Raw genomic sequence first — 20,116 nt, 5'->3', positions numbered from 1 at the left:
TCCAACTTTATTAAGACTTAAAAGAAAAACATTGTAGAATTTCATATTTTAAAACCACATAAATTTGAGATTGAAAGTGATAGTACACAGAGAACAGAGAGATAAAAATGGATCCCATACTACCTATAACGTTTTTAAACATTTTGATGAACTATGTAATTTCCAGCAGGTAGCTCTAATTCTAATTATGAGTAATGAATTTAATTGCAAGGGTATAGCCTTCTTATCAAATGTCTTATGCATGCTAGAGGTGGCCAAATTAACCAAAAAACTCAAATTTTCATTCATAAACAGCACCGCACTAACATTGCTATTGAGGTGTTGGACTCTGTCCACGACGACCAAAATTTCCTCGATGCTATGCTACGATTGACGAGATAAAGACTGCATCGAAGGAGGAGCTGAACAAGATCACAAAAAATGATTTTTTGATGTGCTTTGAGGATTGGAACAAACATTGGCACAAGTGTATAATATATATTGGGGACGACTTTGACGGGGACAAAATAGATATTCATGAATAAATAAATAATTTTTGAAAAAACACCAAAGTCGTGATACTTTTTGAGCAGACCTAGTATATGATAAATACCAATAAATGTTAGTTCTAAAATTCAGCTGAAAACATTATGGAACCAATTCATCATTTTGGTGAGTAATACAATGAGGCAACCAAGATTTTTGTTCTCTAAATATTTTAAATTCTATAAACAGGGACACAAGTTTTGCACAGTCAATTAATACCCGTTTGACTTTCCTGGATATCTTTTCATAAAACTACTTAAGAAATATGGTTGTAACTACTCAGAGAAAGTAAGAAAATCACTACAGTTAACAATAGTTTAGAAGTAACAGAATGTGTCAAAATTCATTTCATGTTATCTTTTGATTTTAACTTTTTCATTTAGGGGCTTAAAATATTGACTTAATTTATAAGTTACTGAAAATATGAAGATTACTCCTTTGACTATTCTGACAACCAAGATCTTTCTTTACCTGGTGATTATTTATTTTCAGAATGAGTGATAGTCATTGTTGCATGTAAATTCTCCCCTCTATGCTATATCAGTATTTTTTGCGAAATACAAAAATAAAATAGGTACATTATAGCAATTAGTAAATAAATATCAGAGAGAGGGATAGTTTTGAAAAATACACATAACAAATAAATAAATATAATTTCAAAGGCCACCCCTAATAATTACCATTATTTTACTAAGCCCACCTTCTGACAACTGTAATTTACTTGCACAATATTAAAATTATCTGATTGCTTCCTTTCGGATCAACTTTAAAACCTTTGACCACTCTCTCTATTTAATTTCTTTTACTCTACTAGATAAGCTTCATTAATGATGATCTATAACTATGTATTTGCAAATGCAGCGGTAAGTGCATGGATTTCAAAGTGACCAAGAACAAGCAATATAGGAGTCTCTCAGGCATCACTCTACAAAAATATATGATTTTTCATTGCAATGAAATGATATACCACATCAATTATTATAACTAATTTAGCTTACAAAACAATACTTCAACAAACAACATGGTTTTCAAAGTAAAATTTCAGTTAGGCAATCTCATATTTATATCTAAGGGGCCAATAAATGTGAATTTTACCTTAATGAGAGCACTCTGGTAAGAAACTATGGTCATTTAATTGACTGCGAACATTTTTTCTTGTGAAACCTTTCTTTCACAACTTTATTATAATGGAAGATTAAGCAACAATGAGGACAGCAAATGCCAATGTTTAGTGAAGTCAACAGAGTAAAAGATCATAAAAGTATGATATATGGTGTAAGAGTAAAATAGAGCATGCTATGTGCAGGGGGTTTTGCGGTGTGTCCCTTGCTGTCTCTTTTAAAGCAAAGACAAAGCAGGACAATGGGTAAGCTCCAGGAGCCTACTGCCCACCACTGAAACCACCGGTAGCTGTACCACAGGAAAATGGTTTTGTAACGAAATATTTCAAGTCTTACCAAGTTAATCAGGACCTGTTTTCCATAGTTAAATATCAAATTATCAAAATGTCTACAAAAAGCTCCTCCATGGTTAACATTCGGGCTCAGTTTTGGCCTAGGCTTGTACTTCAAATTGGGATATTGACTCCAGAAGAGGGGAATAGAGCCTCTGATCTGAAAGGAGTAAAAAAAATTAATTGAACAACATACACTCAGCTAAATTTAAGTTGCATGACTTGCTTTCCCTTTACATCACAAACCAATGAGAGTTTTAAAAGATTTCATTATTATTTTAATTTAAAATGTAAGCATCCAAAAAGGACAGTTCAATTCATAGAAATGCCATAGGAATAATAGCAGACCATTATAACAACACTTTCTCATAACAAATAACAATGTATCCGACATTATTCAGCACAATACTTCTTTTATACCAGCATGAAATTGGATGTGGAAAAGTTGGGTGAAGTTGGCCTCAATCATATCAGATTTCTTGTGGGTGGTTGGAAAATGCTTGATAAAAACAACTTGTCAAATTTTGTGGATATTTTCAAGGGCAGATGTCTCATCACTCAAGACTCATCAATTTCAATCAAACTTTGACTACCCTTGAAATGTGAGTGCCAATCTTTAAGCTGTCTACCAACTGAAGCCTGATGAACAAAAGCTTGACAAAGTAGTCCAGGTGTCTCTGTTTATAATTTTTCAAGCTTTATACAGAGACTTGATACACACACACTGACTCATTTTTGTAAGACATCATGATATGTGTGGATACTGACTTAAACATAAAAAACATAACACAATTCACTGATCACATCAACCTTCAACTTTATAATCAATGAATAATAAAGTATGCCTGAAAAGTTTGACAGGCACATAAACTTGGGAAAAAGAACTAATGACATGCAACTGCTGCCTCAATACTAAGCAGTCAATGCATTCTGACCAATAAGCAAACTTACAGCAATTAATACGAAATAAATACTTTGCCCTTTTTTATAACCCTCATGAGTAGTTCAACTTGACCACTAAAAGACTACAATGTTTAGCCACTTGAAAATGAAGGTCACAGACTCGATGCATTGGAGTAGTAGTAGTTTTAGGGGAGGCATCTAACAGCTGAGATCATTCACACCTTAAGGATGGACAAGAAAGGATTAAGGGTGAAGATAAACCCTGCATTGGAATAAGCCTACTCTTAATGAAAGGAAACAAGGGGTCCGCAGCTTAATGTCCCATCCAACAGAGAGTGTACTCACTCAAAGTGCCCTCCACAAAGCACCTCAAGTAGTGATCGAGATGCCACTAAAAAATACCTACTACCTCCGGGATTCGAACCTGGACCCTCTGGGTGGGGGAAGCCAGTACATTAGCTACTGCACCATCTCGATCCCCTTGATCAATTGGAGTAGTTGGAAATTTTAAAACGTGTCCGTTGCAAGGATGAACTTGTCATTGAAATTCTGTATCCCTACCACTCCCCACTTCTAGATCTACCCCTCTTTCAAATCCAGTGCTCCCCATCCCAAACAAACCCCCATCAATAGCCAACAATTGCCACCATTAGCTGTAATTCCATTTCCCATCCATTTACATTTCAACCTTTTCAACCCTCCTCCCTCTCTGACCAACCTCCCTCCTCCAGTCAGAAGGCATACCTTTATACAAAGTTGGTTTCTGTGAGTACCATCTGATGATGACGTTCAACATCGAAACCTGGGTCATGTTCTAAATAAAGTGTGTGTGGAATTACAAAGTCAATAATTTCATTTCAATATGTTATGTTAATTCCATTAAGTTAAGTCGGAGGCAAAAAATTTTACAATGATTAAGACCAATTCATTTTCTTTGCCAAGTATTTATTTGGGAGCCATAATATTAGAGCTTTCCTACATATTTCCACATGCTGAAGCACTACTGAAGAAGAAAAATAAAGATTCAGCTTTCCTTTACAACTTATGACTTTCAAAATGGACTTATGATAATTTCTTAGAATTGCATTGTATTTTTTCCTGTGAATTAATTTTTAAAGTAAGCTCCATGACGAGGAAGCATAATTTATTTTAATGTTTTGTCTTTTCATTGTTGGCTTCACACAGCATGGATTTGAAATCTCAGGATGAATATTATTATATAAATATGGCCACAGCTATTTCATTGAATAAAATCTCAATTAGGTCAGTCATCATTAACTTTTGTGCTAATTTATATTGAAATAAACACCACTATTCGCAAACAACAACTGTCATACTATTAACTCATGCACACCAATTTTAAGTGTTATTCTGATACTAAAGGCATTCGAAATATTTTTTCAATGTGCAACACCAGCATTTTGATACAATCATAATGATAAATATCACTCTCTGTGAAATATGTCATCAGAGTACCATCACTCAGAATGTAAACATATATTAATGCTGCAAATTTGAAAAATTTGATATCAATTAAGTATTTAAAAGGAATTTTGATAATCAAACAGAAACAAAAACATGCTACAACCACTAGTTACAATACTATACATTCAGCAGTGGTTTTTGAAGCATGCTAATGAGCTCTTAATCCAGCTTTAATATAGAAATTAAAATCCATGGTCGTAATGCTTAGGTTACAAGGCATCTCTCGAAGAAAACTCAAAATGGTGGGGAAAACAGCTAACTCATTATGAAAGGCCCTCCTTAGGAGAAAGACCAAGAGAGAAGGTGAGGAGAAACTGAGAAAAAGGATAAGTGAGATCAGGAAAGGGAGGAATTGTTGCAGGGCAACACATAGCTTCAATATTGTCAGAATCTTAGAATAAGAATTTCACATAATACACTTGTTTGCTCTTAGACATGGATTTCAAATGCTTTTCAATTATTCACAATGATATTTTTCAAAAATAAAATTTCTGCAAAAATAAAAAGTTCTGCCAAAAAATTTTCATCTAAATATATTTGCATTTAAAATTCAGACTTGGAGAACAATGAAAATATTCAAGTATTACAAAATCCTTTTGATGCATCACTCACTTCTGAACACCCTTCAAAATATTTTATTTGCTGATAGTAATTTATATCATTACTTAGAGTGATCTACATGGAAGTTTTAATTGAAAAACATGTACTCCCTCCAATAATTGTTTGGTGGAAAAGTTCCAATTTTATTCATTATCCAAGCTCAATGATAATGACATTGGCCTCAAAAAAAAAGATAATGGAGCCGTCCTAAATAATCCCTGATTAATCTTCAAGGGTCATCATTTACTTTCAATTGATTCATTTACATTTAAATAAGTACATATATAATTTCACTTTGGTCATAGTCTTAAAAGGATGTAAAGACCTATTTACAGCATTCAAAATAAACTCACCTGCACAAATGAGCTTCGGTCACCATTGTACTCCACAATTTGTTCTGTTTCTACAAAATTAGCTACTTGGCCCTCAGAATCCACACCTCTCATGAAAAGCCTTGTCCCTGCTCTGTAGCAGCATCTCCTGGACACCAAAGTCCATGTAAAAGGCTTTGCATTCAGACAACCCTGATTGATGGAAATAACTGATATATAATGTTAAGGAATATTTTTAACACTTCCATTACCAGATAATGCACTAGTTTTAAAAAAAAATGAGAACCACACTGAAAACAATAAGTAATGTACAATTGCAATATCAAAAAGAAATGAAGGAAAATTTTGCAAGTAACAACAAACAGCAGGAGAGTTTTCATTGTGGCAACACAATCTTATGTTCACCAGACAAAATTGTAGACTAAACGCACTCTGCATATGCTCTTAAAAAAGTTGTGCCAATAACCTTCACAGTTGTAGACCATGTTTGGGATCTGGAATCAGGTCTGGAACCTGTATGGAATGTGTTGCCATTAATGCACTAGAAGATTCTACCATTGGGACAATCTCATACAGGTCTTTGACCCTGAGAAAAGATATGCATTAGATCTTCTACCAATAAATTGTGATAAAATTGAAACAAGTAGTGAAATGAAATATGGGTGGACTGGTGGAAAGAAAATCAGTACTGGAAATAGTCTGCTGATGATGAAAGATACCAAGTAGCCCACAATTCAGTGTCCCATTAAACAGACGGCACACCCACCCTGACGTGATCTCCATATGGCACTCAGATAGGTACAGCTATTACTAATAAGTTTTGACAATGCGAAGATTTGAACACAATCCCTCAGGAAAAAGCCACCACAGTACCCAATCCAAAAACTTCATTACCACTTTCAGGGATTTCCTATTTTACCCACAGAAAAGGAAATATATTTCGAAGCTAAATCATCTGAAACACTAAAATGGTTCAGCCATAGAGACAATTTAGGCACAAACTACTCTCTCAGATTTTATTATTTTTGAAAGCCATGCATGCAAACTACAGAAATCACAATAATTTTACCAGTGCACAACAATTGCTAATCCAGTTATGTATAAACTTTTTAAAAGGGAAAATAAGGATGTTATGAATATTTTATAGGTCAAAGATAAAACCCATAATTAAGTGAACACAAAATTCTAACTCTAATCCCATATCCTCATATTGGAGGTAGCTCCACATTTGCCAAACTTACCCCAAATTTTAAACAAACCCTTTACGGCTTAAGGAAAAAACATTTAATACAGTCTTAAAAAATTAATAAGAACCTCAATTTCTCCTTTCCATTACCACAACTTATTAGTTCAAAAAAATAAGAAATTCAATGGCACACCCGATGAACCTTAGTATCCACAAAAATGTATGAACTCTCTGAAAGAATCCAAATACATACCACAAATTTCCTCAATGAGTTTTCATATTATTCAGAATTTTGCTACTGATGGTATGGCCATGGGTTCAAATCCAAGTCACTAGTTTCTAGACACAGTCAGGTAAATCTTCGTCTTTTTGATAGAGTATTTAATTTTCTGAAGACACTTTAGGAGAAACAAGGAAAGGAGATTGCTCCCATATCTTGATAAATGAATTTCACATGCCATAGGTTTATGACCAAGGAGAGCTATGCCCCCGCCAGTCAATCAAAACTTGAGCTAATAGTTGTGGTATGATTCAATATAGATTTAAACTGAAATGATTGCTTTTGGTAGGTATCCACTTGAGTGTATTTTGGCATGGATGTATCATTTGGTGCATTCAAACGAATAATAAGTCATGTAAACATTACTGTAGTACTTTTATGACTAATCGTATTGACTATAAAATCTTAAACATATTAAGGCATTGAAAATGTGATATTCCGCTTAAAATGAATAAACGATCATTTCTCTAACGAAATATGAGCATATATTCAAGAACGAAATAAGTAAGGATACAACCATGCATCACCGGCAAACAGTATGGGTGAAGTTCTTGCTGAACGGAAAACTCCTGTAGCAAATGGCCATTCCACACAAATCTAGTATCAGCACGTTCATGTATGGGCATCTGAAACATCACAAGACATTAATGGATGGTTTGGCCAACAAAACTAAATTCCCAAAAGATCCAATACAATGTTGTCTGCAGAGGATACATGGCAACTCGGGATTCGTCAAATACCTGTAAGAACTCCGGTGAAGTATTGTGAAGCCTTTGCAATGTGTGAGTAATATCATACGTATATGAAAAATACAGGAATGGGACGTTCAGGGCAGCTTCAACCATTGAGAGATAAACTTTATTTTCTTGTATCTGTAAAAAGTACTGTTTATTAGCGTCGTAATTACGGAAGAACACAATTATTGAAAATTATATCACCTGACCTGTTTTTCAGTGATATGTGACAACGTCCTCGTATACGATATAATGTCACATTCTGCAACTTGCCAGATAGATTGGCCATTAATTTCTCCTACTTTATTTTTATTGGTTATAACTATTAAATACTGGCCGGCTAATAACCGTATTGTTCCCATTACTCCACATATTGGCTTCCCACTAGATATCGGAAGGGTTTGTCCCTGATTAGCTGAAAATTAAAATTGTTGAAGATAAAGACACACTGTACTCAACTATTTATATCTAAACAAACATGCGGAGGTAAGGATCAATTCAAATTTAATTTAATTTTAGTTCCAATACCTTTAACACAGACTTCTTGGCTAACTCGGTCAATAATAAGAAGTTCATTCGAAGCACAGGTTGGTTCGATGAAAAACTTTTCTGGAGTAGTGTATCTGAAAAGGAAGGCCATGGAAGTGAAGGATAATATTTGTGGCACAATAATAACCAACAGACGAAAGAGTAGCTCAGTAAATTCCTTACAACATAAAACCATCGTGTAATTTGGCTAAATAAGCCATGACTGTTCAAGTGTACCGTAATCAGCTGGTTTGCGTACGCAATTTTCGCTTCGTGTGTGAAAGAAATGACACACGATTATGTCATTCCAAGGGTAGGTCATCACAGCCGTATGGTTTGAATCCAGCGAATTAAACAAATTGAATTTTAGAAAGACATTAAATAGCAGGTAACAACTCATATTGAAGCTTGCAACTGCTTTAAAGGTTTTATCCTGTTGTTTTGCTGCTGAATAGTATTTTTATTCCAATGCTTAGAATTGCTGCTGGTGTACGTTTATCTGGGACTGGGTGCTATTACTTATCAAAAGACTTATTGGCAGTCATGGCCTCGAAGAAGCGACCAATATCTGATATGGCAGCTTTCCGTAGGCAATTGGAAAAATCTAGGAATGTAGTAATTCTTAGTGGCGCTGGAGTTTCCGCAGAGTCTGGTGTCCCTACTTTCAGGGGCGACGGAGGATTCTGGAGAAAATATCAAGCGCAGAATTTGGCGACACCAGGAGCTTTTACTAAAGATCCATCATTGGTGTGGGAATTTTATCATTATAGAAGAGAGCTGGTTTTAACTAAGGAGCCAAACCCAGTTAGTTTCTGGTTTTTGTCCGGAATTTTAACAAGCAATTAACATTCCAAGAATGTATAAGGTAATATAAATTCGCAGGCACACACAGCAATTGCTGAGTTCCAAAAGAGATTCTTCAATGAAGGAAAAAAGGCTATCATTATCACGCAAAATATCGATGGTCTTCACCAACGGGCAGGAGGTCAGAATGTTATCGAACTTCATGGTTCCTTGTTCAAAACAAGATGTACAAAATGTGGTTCCGTTAAGGTCAACACTGACAGCCCTATATGCCCTTCGCTGAAAGATAAAGGGTAAGTATTGATCCCTCCTTGAATTTGCAGTCGCACATAAGGGTATTAATGTTTTATATATTTCTTTGAACAGAGCTCCTGATCCTGGTGCGACTTCTGCAAATATAAAAATAGAAGACCTTCCTCATTGTGATGATTGCAAAGGGTTATTGCGTCCTCATGTGGTCTGGTTTGGCGAATCTCTCTTTGATGATGTTTTGGATGAAGTTGGTTGGTATCATATTACATGTATACTCATTCAGACAAATAGGAAATTACGAATCCTATTAAATTGTTTTATATCATACATTAAATTACTAAGTTAAGTTTCTTAATTTATTTCAGCCGGCCATTTGAATTCATGTGACCTCTGCTTAGTCGTCGGTACATCATCTATTGTGTATCCAGCTGCCATGTTTGCACCTCAAGTAGCTGCCAGAGGTGTCCCTGTGGCAGAATTCAACCTTGAAACAACACCTGCGACGGATAATTTTCAGTGAGACATATTTCTCATGCATATCATGGTTAAATGAATATCTAGACAAAAATACAAATGATCGTAATTGAGTTGACCTGTTGGAACAGTTCCTATGTTTGTTCTGAATAATGAAGGGAAATGGGAGAAAACATTTCTAGTAAGGAAAAGAATTGATATAGAAATATAAGCATTTACAAAAGGAGGGAATCAATTACTATTTATTAAACTTTTTAAGTACATAAAATACTGACTAAGAATTTGTTATAGCAGGTACCATTATAATGGTGGTTTATACTCAAGTTTTTTAGAAAACAGGTTAAACACAGTAAGGATTTTGTTATTGTGTTCAAAAACAGTTTTAAAGTAAGCTTGATATAGAATAACACAAGTGAACTATTCTGTACTTGCAGCTAGAGAAAAGAAAAACTATGAAAAGGAGAAAGAGGTTTTGAGATATCAGATTAAGTAGACTGTTGGAGTTCTAGAAGTGGATAGGAATGCAAAGAAATAGGGTGCTTCATGAGTTTTTGAAACTGTGGTAATAGTTTTGCGTGATTTTCGAATCTTTGGTTTTATGCAGTAAAGCTGTCTACATTGTAATAAAATAATTCCTGATTCTCTGGATTCTTTATATGTAATTTTTCATATGCTTAAGCGTGTTCTTTTGGAAAGCGTTATTTTCCAGTTCACTTCTTTAGATGAAATGTTGTAGTGAGAAATATTTAAATATTTATCTTCATTATATATCGACATACTTAAGTTTTAAAATTTGCTTCACCTAACATCGTATCCCATGTTTATTAATATATCCCCTTCATTGAGCATGTTAACCACTGACTTCATTTAATGAAGCTATAGCATAGCTGTTTTAAATTTACTATCAAAGGTGTCTTGTTATTAATTGTTGGAGTTACTGTGTAGTAGTGGGATGTGTGTGTGTGTGTGTGTATATATATATATATATAGTACAATACACAGTAACACGCAATATAGAAACACAAAAAAAGAAGAACACTCACACGTTATTTCTTGATATTTCGACGGAAACAATCCGTCTTCCTCTGAAGATATAGAACTAATAACTGCTGGAGTTGTTGAGGTGAGGGGTGCGAGAGAAAGGGAAGGGGGCCAGGAGAAGGGGAGAACGGGAGGCAAAGGAGGGGTGAGGGTGGGCTTCCACAAAGTAACAATTTTAGGCCACTCCCATCAGTGAACGACATTGAGGCCCGGATGCTGATAGGCCATACAGATGTAAATGAATGCCATTTCAAGTGTTTTTAATTGTATAGGGTTATCGGATGTGGGAAGGGAGGCCATGACGGAAACATTGTAGCACAGGTTGAAAGGGGTATTATGATGGGAAGCATGTTTAGGGATGGGGAGACCTGCGGACGGGGAGGAGGGATTGCACGAGGCGCGGTGGTTATTAATCCTAATGTTAAGTGGTGTGGAACATTGGCCTATGTAAAATGACGGGCAGAGTTTACAGGTAAGAAGATAAACTACATTCTTGGAAGTGCAAGAGGAATAGGGGAAGGGCGGGAGAGAGTTAAATGGTGGGATGGAGTGGGGTGGAGTGGTGAAAATAGGGCAGGTTTTGCATCTTGCTCGATGACATGGAGTGGGTATGGCTCTGGGGGTGTGAGGGGATTTTGAGAGCGGCCTGGTGGATTTGAGGATATTTGCTAGGTTGGCGGGACGTTTGAAAGTGACAGAGGGGCATTTGGGAAGAAGGTTGGAGGAAGTGTTGTGATTTTTGAGGATGGGGAATAGGTCTTTGAGGATGAATTTGAGAGACTGAATGCCTGGGAAGTAGGTAGTACAGATTGAGAGAGGCTGGGAGTCTGTGGTTGAGGCAGGCTTGGGGGTGTAGGAATGTTTAAGTATTTTTTTATGGAGGAGGGAATCAGGGTATCCTCGTTGGAGGAGGGAGTGGTGAAGGTTGTTGAGGTATTTCTTAAGGGATTCGGGATGGTTGCAAATGCGGTGACCGCGGATAGAGAGGGAGTAAGGGAGGGAGCGCTTGGTATGGGAGGGGTGACAACTGCTGTAATGAAGGTATTGCTGCTTATTAGTGGGTTTGGTGTGAACAGAGGTAAGGAATTTGTTATTGCTGAGGGTAATATTAACATCGAGGAAGGTAATCTGAGAGGATGAAATGGTCGAGGTACATCATCAGGTGATGATGAAGCGCAGCATCGAAACCATGGTCGTGAAATATTAAATCTTTATTGTGAAGGTGTAAAGTTTCTTTTTTACCCTCATCATGAAGGAATTCCACAAAGTTAAACCTAAAACTGTTATGTTTAAGATAGGGATGTTGGATTGAAAGTAGGGAGGAAGTACTTATACAGAGATTAAAAGGAGCTGGTTGTAGTGTGGGATTCTGCGTCTGTTTTTGGTCGGAGAAACTAGAAATTTTAATTGGTATTTGTGTCCATCCAAAACCTACCTCAACCAGTAGATTACCTATTTTAACACATTAATGTTTTCGATAATGGTTTCGATGCTGTGCTTCATCATCAGGTGATGATGAAGCGCAGCATCGAAACCATGGTCGTGAAATATTAAATCTTTATTGTGAAGGTGTAAAGTTTCTTTTTTACCCTAATTCCTATCTTATTCTTGCCCCTCTGTCATTTGCCTAGCATTCTTCCCTCTTTCGCAGTCTTCAATATTCCATTACTGATAAGTATGCTTTGCATCCATTTTTCCTGTGTCCTTATGATTTCTCCCAATAATGCCCTCTTCCCCCCCCCCCCCCCCACTTTGCCTAGTACCTCCTCATTTGTGTTCCTTTGTGTCTACTTAACTTTCTCCATCTTTCTGCGCAACCACATTTCAAAAACCTCCAATCTTCACCTATTATCCTACTTCACTAAGTGACCATGTTTTCAAGCTATACAATACCATGCTTAATATCAAAGGTTTGATGAGCTTTTTCTTAATGTCCTTACTCAAAGCCCCTTTCATCAGTTCTCTTCTACTTGTGAAGGCTCCTTTGCCTAATGCACTTCTTCTCCTTACGTCCCTACTACTTTGTCCATTTTGGTGCAAAACACTTCCTAGATACCTAAACTGTTCTACCTCCTCTAGTTTGTGCCCCCCTATTTTAACTTAACCTATCTCTTTCTGGGAGAATGAATAACCTTTGTTTCATTTTATTCTCATCCCATATCTATTAGTGTATGGGTTAAATGGAAGAAGGGACCATTTGGTCTCAATTTTGCCCAAATAAAGACCTCTATCTATCTTTTGCAGTCTTTTTAATGCATTCAGGAGAGTTTGCAACCTCTTGGCTGAATGATAAACTTAAGCTTGGTCATCCACAAATCTGATTTTATAAATTCCCCACCAACTTTCATTCCTATGTCCAGTTCTTCCTTGCCTCTTTAACCATTTCCTCCATGCATGGCTTGAACAGTACAGTTGACAATGGATACCCTTGTCTTATTCCCCTTCCTAACACCGCCCGTCTGGACTCTCCATACATCACTCATACCCGAGGTGTCTAAGACATGTACAGGTTGCGGATTGGTCTCCTATCCCTTTAATCTATTCCTATTTTTTGCAATATGTTTATGTCTATGTATAATTCTTCAATTTTCGTGTATTGAATATTCAACATATATTATTTGCACAGTGAAGTAAAACTGATTTCTTAACTTAAAACTTAATTTTGTGGGTCCCTTCCTCACTAGCTATGTAAAAGAATATCAGAGAGTAAACTCATTTCTCTAGCAACACCACTACACAAAGTTATGTATCATATGTAATGAAATGGGTGTGACTCCACATCAATTTTGACATTCTTGAAGGAATTTGAAACTTCCTTGAAACTTGTAGCGCATAAATATAGTTTTTCTGACAGAATAGCAACCAGGCAGCACTGAATAGGCTAAGTTTTCCATAAATTGGAGTTTATATCTAACATCTCCCTTGGAATCTTATTTAAGATAATACTAAATGGTTAAGTAGCCTTTCATAAATTAGATAAGCCATTAATGTCCAATAATTATAAATTAATATTCTCATGCTCTATCTGGTTTACTTCATAAATGTAGCATATAATTATGTTCCTTGATGAGTGAAGCATTTTCTCACTAATTTTGTTGGGCATGTATACTTGATAAGACTTTAGATAAGTCACCTTTACCTTTTCAGATTCCACTTTGAAGGACCATGTGGGAAGTCAATGCCTATAGCTCTGGCCCCTTGAACGTTAAAAAGGAAGGGAGACCATTATAAAGTGAGTAAAATTATGTGACAGATTTGATAAATTTGTGGCTATATTTAATAATGTACTCTACTAAAACCGAGAAAGAAAATACTCTCTGTGCTGGATAATTAATACTGTTATCATATGTGAGAAGCTGAATCCTTTGAATATATATATCCTGATGCAGAGTGATAAGAAGTATTTTTATGTATTACTTTCAGAGTGCAAAATTAAATTGGTTTCTACTTCTATACACCATAGTATTTCCTTTCCGTATCTTCATATGCTGCTCTTTTTATGTGGCAATTTTCCTTTAAGAAAAATGAAAATGTAACCTAGTTAGGATGTTGGCAAACTGTGGAGTGTATTCGAGTTCTTTCATTTGGTTTTTTGAAAAATATGTAAGCGGTATGTTTAAATAAAAATAGGGAAAGCAAACCATGGCTTTTATTCAGTGAACCACAGAGAAATATTGTATTTACTATCCAGTGCCGTGTTACACTACAGCATTACTGCTGCAAAGGAAGCTACATCCTCCCAACATTTCCTCCACAAATGATACAGATGCATCATGCCTGTATCTAAACTTAGTCTTACATATATACTTTACATTTTCATGTGCCACTTGGGAGAATTGTTTGATGTCCATATTAAATGAGTTTGTAATTTTCCTTGTATCTTATTTTACAGTATGCAATTCACAGACTCGCAGCATTATCGTGTCGTTCAAACTGGATAGGAATTTCAAAACACAAGCTCAAGAACACACCAGGTGTCGCAAAAAGTAAAAACCCAATTCCCTAAACACCTCTGAGATTGTAAACAGAAGTTCAGTTTTTTCCCAGAAATGCTGCATATCCTCATTAAAGGATTAAAAATGGATGCTCTGAAGCTGAACGAGATTAGTAGGTATTTGGCAGGCCACAGGTGTAGCAAAAAGTAAAAACCCAATTCCCTAAACACCTCCGAGATTGTAAACAGAAGAGCAATTTTGTCCCAGAAATGCTGCATATCCTCATTAAAGGATTAAAAATGGATGCTCTCTAGCTGAACGAGATTAGTAGGCACTTGGCAGGCCACAATGCAATACTTTGTAATGAGCAATTATACGCCCATCCCTCCCCTCACCTCGAGGGTATATAAATCCAATGATTCAACGTACTGAGTTGCATCTACACCATGACCAGACTATGTAACGTCACAAACCAAGACACCACCATTTTCCATTTTGTTTTCTCTTTCCTCGACCACCAACTTTCACTTCCAAAAAAATCAGCACAACCACCTCTCTCCTTGAGGGTAAACATATCCAAAAGTTCTACATAGCCATCTGCCCCTAGTCCCCACCCCCCCCATAACCCTGAACAAGACCTGATGCAAAGTCACAAGTGAGGCGTCACTGCCTCTTCTTCTCTAACTGGGAAAGCCACGACCACCGACTTTGAAGTACCAGAAAACCCGACCACCCACACCTTCAACTTCCCCCTCTCCTCTGTCCAAAGGGTATACATTCAACAGCTATATGTGTACCTTGTACCTGATAATTCTGAAAGTCGGTGTAACCCATTGCACCATAAAATAAAGTCTGCGAAAAATAATAAACTCATTTAATATGGACATAAGTCTTACATGATTATTCAAAGAAAAATAATAAACTCGCAGAAAAGTCAACAACATGATTTATTTAATGCTTATGAATTGGATGACATATGCTTAGATGTGAATTCAGATTATTAACAGATTTACAGGCGAGAGAGAATGAAGAGAATATAAATCCTGAGTCACTGTTCTTGTCAAGTTGATTTCACCTAAATCCCATTTTTGCTGAAGATGGCAGTTTATTTTTTTCTGAAAATCCCCGAATCTTCCATAAATTCAGCAAGTTAGCTTTCACTAAAACTGTGTGTCTTACGTGCTGTCATAAACACAAAGTCCTTAAAATATTAGCATTTAACAAAGCACTTCATTGGCTCGGTGGATCCTGGATCATTGCCTCCTCTGGTTCATTTTTCACTTGTTCTACTTTAACAACTGAAGGAGAAGATATAAACATAGACTTTACAGCAACCGTGGAGCCTGGCTGGCCAACCTGCACAATTAAATGTTTTGCTAAGAATCATTTGTAATCTATAAATATGCATATAGCAGGCCTAAGCACTGCTTACATCCATACAAATATTTTAGTCATTTCAGAATCAAGCTTAACCATCATCATCATCAAATATTATACTGCAGTTAAATCACCTGTGTGATTGTAGATGTAGATGGAGTTATCGAGGCAGTGGCTTGCCCACCCATTCCAACGACTACCAATTTTGGAGTGCCGACAGACTGCTGCCCTGCGTTTGACATCACCACCGTTGGAGAAGATGCAGACTGTACAGATGAGGCAGGTGTGACTGAATGAGCCGAATGGGATAATCCTACAATGCTCACAGCCTTCTGAGTGATGCCACTTCCAACAATGCCAGCTCCAGCACCACCGAGCGTGACAACAGCAGTGCCTGCTGCTTGCCCCGTGGTGTTTGAGGCCTGAAGTATCTATGGAAGAAATTGCAACTTCAAAATTTAATGGGAACCCCAAGTGATGCAGTTTTGTCGTTGTACTATCTTTTTTAATATAGACAATTTTTTCTCACAAAACAAGTTTGTGATAATCTGGGGACAATGCCATTCAACTTCATTCTATATATACATACAACAGTCATGCCCCTTTCAAAGTTTTTGAAGGAATATTTTAACATTTTAACGTTGAATTGAAATGGCTCACCAAATAAGCATCAATGAGTCTGGTGTGTAAGGCAATCAAAATCCAGTTGTGGAATAAAATTGAACTTCTCCAAGGGATGGCAATTAAGATGAAACTCATCTTTAAAATATTAATGTACTGAAATACGATAATTCCAGGTTAAGGGAATCCCTCTGTATAATTGTATGATGCAATGTTACCCTGAAATTAAAAGGGCTGCAAAATTTGTACATTAAATAAAACCATAATGTGGTATGTTATACCTTAAACATTGAGAAAACATCTTTTCCTCTTAATAAAAGAAACAGTGCCGATTAATTCAAGGTATGTAAATCATTTCCAGAAATAAAAGAAATCGAGAAAAAATTTGTAACATGAAAAAATGAAAAATTCATAAGATACTAATTAAAAAGTGCTCTGAAACGTCTTTAAGCATAATTTCAAAGGAACTGAGAAATGTCACAAAAGTAACCGTAACAGATGGGAACACACATGAAAGAATTTCAGTGTAAAAAAATGATTTTGTCACAGCTTGAGAGCAAAGAGTACATAAATATAAAACAGTAAATTCTCGATCATATGTGCTAATGGATATATGATGATGCACAAATAATCAAAAAACACTTAACCAAAATATGTAGAAAATATGATCATGATATAAACTTTTTCAATTCTTATTGATCAAAATAATTTTTTTAAGCAATTAACTGTAATTATGATAAAATGATCTCTCCCTTTAAATTACTTGTTAATAATTTCAGTTTATTAACAATGGACACAATTAACAAAAACAAATAACACATTTTATCTCATTTTTTTAAGGGTAGATTTACTGTTTTAGAAGAATAAAACCATCACTAAGAGGATAGCAGAGTGTATTGCCTGAAAGCTATAATAAACACGTAGGCAGAATAATTGGACAAAATAAAAACAATTGTCTAAGGACGAATACAGACAAATTCGTCCCACCATACTCATTAAAATAATGCCACACTTAATTAATGGCATATTTGTTGCAGACAAAACAACAGGAAGGAGTGAATAGTACAATAACAAAGAGAGATTAGAAACAAATAAGCCACAAAACTGATAATTGGCACATGAATTATCGAGAGTTTACAGTACCAGGTGATGCACTGTGTACAAACTGTTTTCTACAATGCAAAATGATTGTTGTTTTGCGGAAAATTATTAAAGGCAAAATAATAAAGCAAATTTTCAAACCAGGCAAACAAACTAGTATAGTTAATTACTACATACAACTTTTAGCACACTTCAATTGCAAAATATAAAAATCAGCATTTCCAAGACAATTCCAAAATTTCTAAAAACATGACCTGTAGAGAGGTTTACTATGTGATCAACCTTTCTAGGGGTCACAATATTGGAGCAATTCATATTACCAGTGACAAACATCACCCACCAATAAACCCATTACTGGCAGGAACTCTACAACTGGAAGCTGATTCTCCATCTGGTGCATTGGTGATGGATATTAAAATCATTTCGGTAGAGTAAACACAATTTCTGACTTGCAGATATCAGCCAATGGAGAATGAACTTGAGATTTAATAATGAAAAATTGACGATCAGGTTGCAATTTCAAATGATGTTAAGGAAAAATATTAATTCTACACGCTTTGTATTATTTCAACAGGTAATCTTCAAATACATGATGTAATATATGTAGGGTGAAATCTAAAAATTATAGCCTTGTTTATTTGAATAAGTGAATTTCCAGTTTTATCTTATGCTACTGTCGGTATTGAACAGGAATTATAATTAACCACAAACATAAACAGGCAATTGATAAAAATTTGCCTCATTTAGAATACGCATGTAGCGTATAGGATCCGAGTAAAAAGGCTTCATTCGAGAAATTGAGAAGGTTCAATGCCCAGCAGCCCATTTTGTTAAAAATTCTTTCAATAAAACGAAAAGCGTCACCGAAATCCGAAATACTTATGGAGTTTGGGTGGGAATCATTAGATGAGAGACGATGCAATGCAAGATTGAAATTACTAAATAAATTCAGATCTGCATGTTTCAGCACCAAGGTCTTGCAAATTATTTGCACTGTTACATACATTGGTCACTTGGATCATCATATAAAATTCGGGAAATAGATGCCAGAACTAGCCGACTCAAGGACTCCTTCTTCCCACGGACAATACGGGATAGCAACTGCAGGGTTATAGATAGCAAAAATTCCACTTGCCACCCTCACATCTAGGGAATAATTAGTTCTACTCAATTGCATGCTCTTTCACTAACCTTGCGTGTTTTGTTGTCATAACTCATTCTTCCCGAATGACCTCATTAGGGTTCTGTTCATCTGTTATTGAGTCTCCCCTTCAATCCCTCCCGCGGGAGGAACAGCCCGCTACCTGCAACGTTAGGTCGCATTTCCTGCCTTTGACAGTCTCCTCGGGAGTGAGAGCATTTTGTTTTGCATGTTTATGTAGTGATAGAGTTTCGCATTCTTGCTTGTGTCCTGGCTTGCATGTAACAACATACAAGCCAGGACGGCTTTTGTGCTACATCCTGAGGTGCAGTTGTTTGTTGATTTAAGGTATATGTTATATAGGTTTGCATGAGTATTGGATGAAGGGATTTTTGCATGAGTGTGTTCGCTGCTGTGGGTTTAGTTTTCCATGTTGTTGTTTTGGTACTGTTCCTTTTTATGGGTGCCGACCTAACACCCCGCACTACATGCCCTTGCAGCAGCTTGTGGGGTATTATGTAGATGTAGATGATCATGGATTGGGCTGAGCATATGCAATGTGAACTTCATTTCCTTTGAACCCTGAACTTATAAGAATAAGTCCTGAGAAAGTGAGTGTTCCTCGTATGGCTTGCCAGTCCAACTACCTTTAAACTACAGAATTTTTAAATATCTACAACCTGTCCAATATTCCCAACAGCCCTGAGATTCATAGGCATGCCACCAAAGTACCCACTGATCCAATTTGAAAAATGTAATTTAGAATGTTGCTTAACTATAAATATTTACACACTATAGAAGATATTCAGTGTTAATCTGTGAATAGGTATAAATGATGTCACTAGTACGTAGTTTGAATGAACGGCAGAGAGGCTTTGGTAACTATCAGAAATGCCACATTACTACTGAGGTCCCATTAAAATTTATTAAGAGATTATATAGTTGTGGTACTTACTTGACTTGGCGTTGATGGTCTTGACGTGACAATGACATATTTCTGAGACCCACCCTGTGCCTGCACAGTTCTTGAGCCTGGACCCCCTACCACAGCATTCACACCTCCAGTCACACTGCCAGCAGCACTCCCTACTACTATAGTTCTTGTCGCTTGAGGCTGCACCTGCTGGTTTGCTGTGCCTCCGACTGAAAACCCAGGCAGTTTACTGATTTGCTTGATAGCTAGTTAAAACCAGATGGAAAATTTTGTGAGTAGTCGGAGGAAAATAGCTTAATAGAAGAGGGCAACCACAAGTTCCCAGAGAGAAGCAGCTTTGATTAATGCAAGCCCAATCCCATTAAGCTGATGTGCACATAATATGTGATATAGCAACTGATGATACATAA

The 20,116-nt window shown here is 36.3% G+C and overlaps 3 protein-coding genes across 8 annotated transcripts in view; 1 reads left to right on the top strand and 2 right to left on the bottom strand.

Annotated features, from left to right (window-relative positions):
- The window catches only part of Sac1 (Sac1 phosphatase), a 20,176-nt gene extending 11,847 nt beyond the window's left edge, over positions 1–8,329 (bottom strand). For both annotated transcript variants that reach the window (XM_071592901.1, XM_071592902.1), the window contains exons 1-7: positions 8,210–8,329; positions 8,027–8,121; positions 7,708–7,913; positions 7,505–7,636; positions 7,279–7,390; positions 5,320–5,507; positions 1,983–2,138 (exon numbers count right to left, since the gene is read on the bottom strand). In XM_071592901.1, the coding sequence (XP_071449002.1) occupies positions 1,983–2,138; positions 5,320–5,507; positions 7,279–7,390; positions 7,505–7,636; positions 7,708–7,913; positions 8,027–8,121; positions 8,210–8,247 (927 nt within the window). In that variant the 5' untranslated portion in view covers positions 8,248–8,329. The remainder of the gene's footprint in view (positions 1–1,982; positions 2,139–5,319; positions 5,508–7,278; positions 7,391–7,504; positions 7,637–7,707; positions 7,914–8,026; positions 8,122–8,209) is intronic.
- LOC139694384 (NAD-dependent protein deacylase sirtuin-5, mitochondrial-like) lies at positions 8,327–16,172 on the top strand. Of its 4 annotated transcripts, XM_071592906.1 has the most exons (7): positions 8,327–8,414; positions 8,503–8,830; positions 8,909–9,123; positions 9,197–9,333; positions 9,448–9,598; positions 13,745–13,829; positions 15,984–16,078. In XM_071592906.1, the coding sequence occupies exons 2-6, from the start codon at positions 8,570–8,572 to the stop codon at positions 13,797–13,799; spliced, it is 819 nt and encodes a 272-aa protein (XP_071449007.1). In that variant the 5' UTR covers positions 8,327–8,414; positions 8,503–8,569; the 3' UTR covers positions 13,800–13,829; positions 15,984–16,078. The 4 variants fall into 4 exon arrangements, with proteins under 4 accessions (XP_071449007.1, XP_071449006.1, XP_071449004.1 ...); XM_071592905.1 differs by lacking the exon at positions 8,327–8,414 and having other exon boundaries at positions 8,421–8,830; positions 16,058–16,172; XM_071592903.1 differs by lacking the exon at positions 8,327–8,414 and having other exon boundaries at positions 8,421–8,830.
- The window catches only part of Taf6 (TBP-associated factor 6), a 23,290-nt gene continuing 18,556 nt past the window's right edge, over positions 15,383–20,116 (bottom strand). The window contains exons 10-12 of one of the 2 annotated variants that reach the window (XM_071592900.1): positions 19,781–19,951; positions 16,044–16,340; positions 15,383–15,888 (exon numbers count right to left, since the gene is read on the bottom strand). In XM_071592900.1, coding sequence (XP_071449001.1) covers positions 15,824–15,888; positions 16,044–16,340; positions 19,781–19,951 — 533 coding nt within the window. In that variant the 3' untranslated portion in view covers positions 15,383–15,823. Of the gene's footprint in view, positions 15,889–16,043; positions 16,341–19,727; positions 19,952–20,116 lie in introns of both variants that reach the window. The other variant, XM_071592899.1, reaches the window with a different exon arrangement.

The sequence above is a fragment of the Hetaerina americana genome, unplaced genomic scaffold (assembly GCF_022747635.1).
Source record: "Hetaerina americana unplaced genomic scaffold, ioHetAmer1.1.p SCAF_5, whole genome shotgun sequence".
NCBI lineage: Eukaryota > Metazoa > Arthropoda > Insecta > Odonata > Calopterygidae > Hetaerina > Hetaerina americana.
This window is presented reverse-complemented; position numbering and strand designations above follow the sequence as displayed.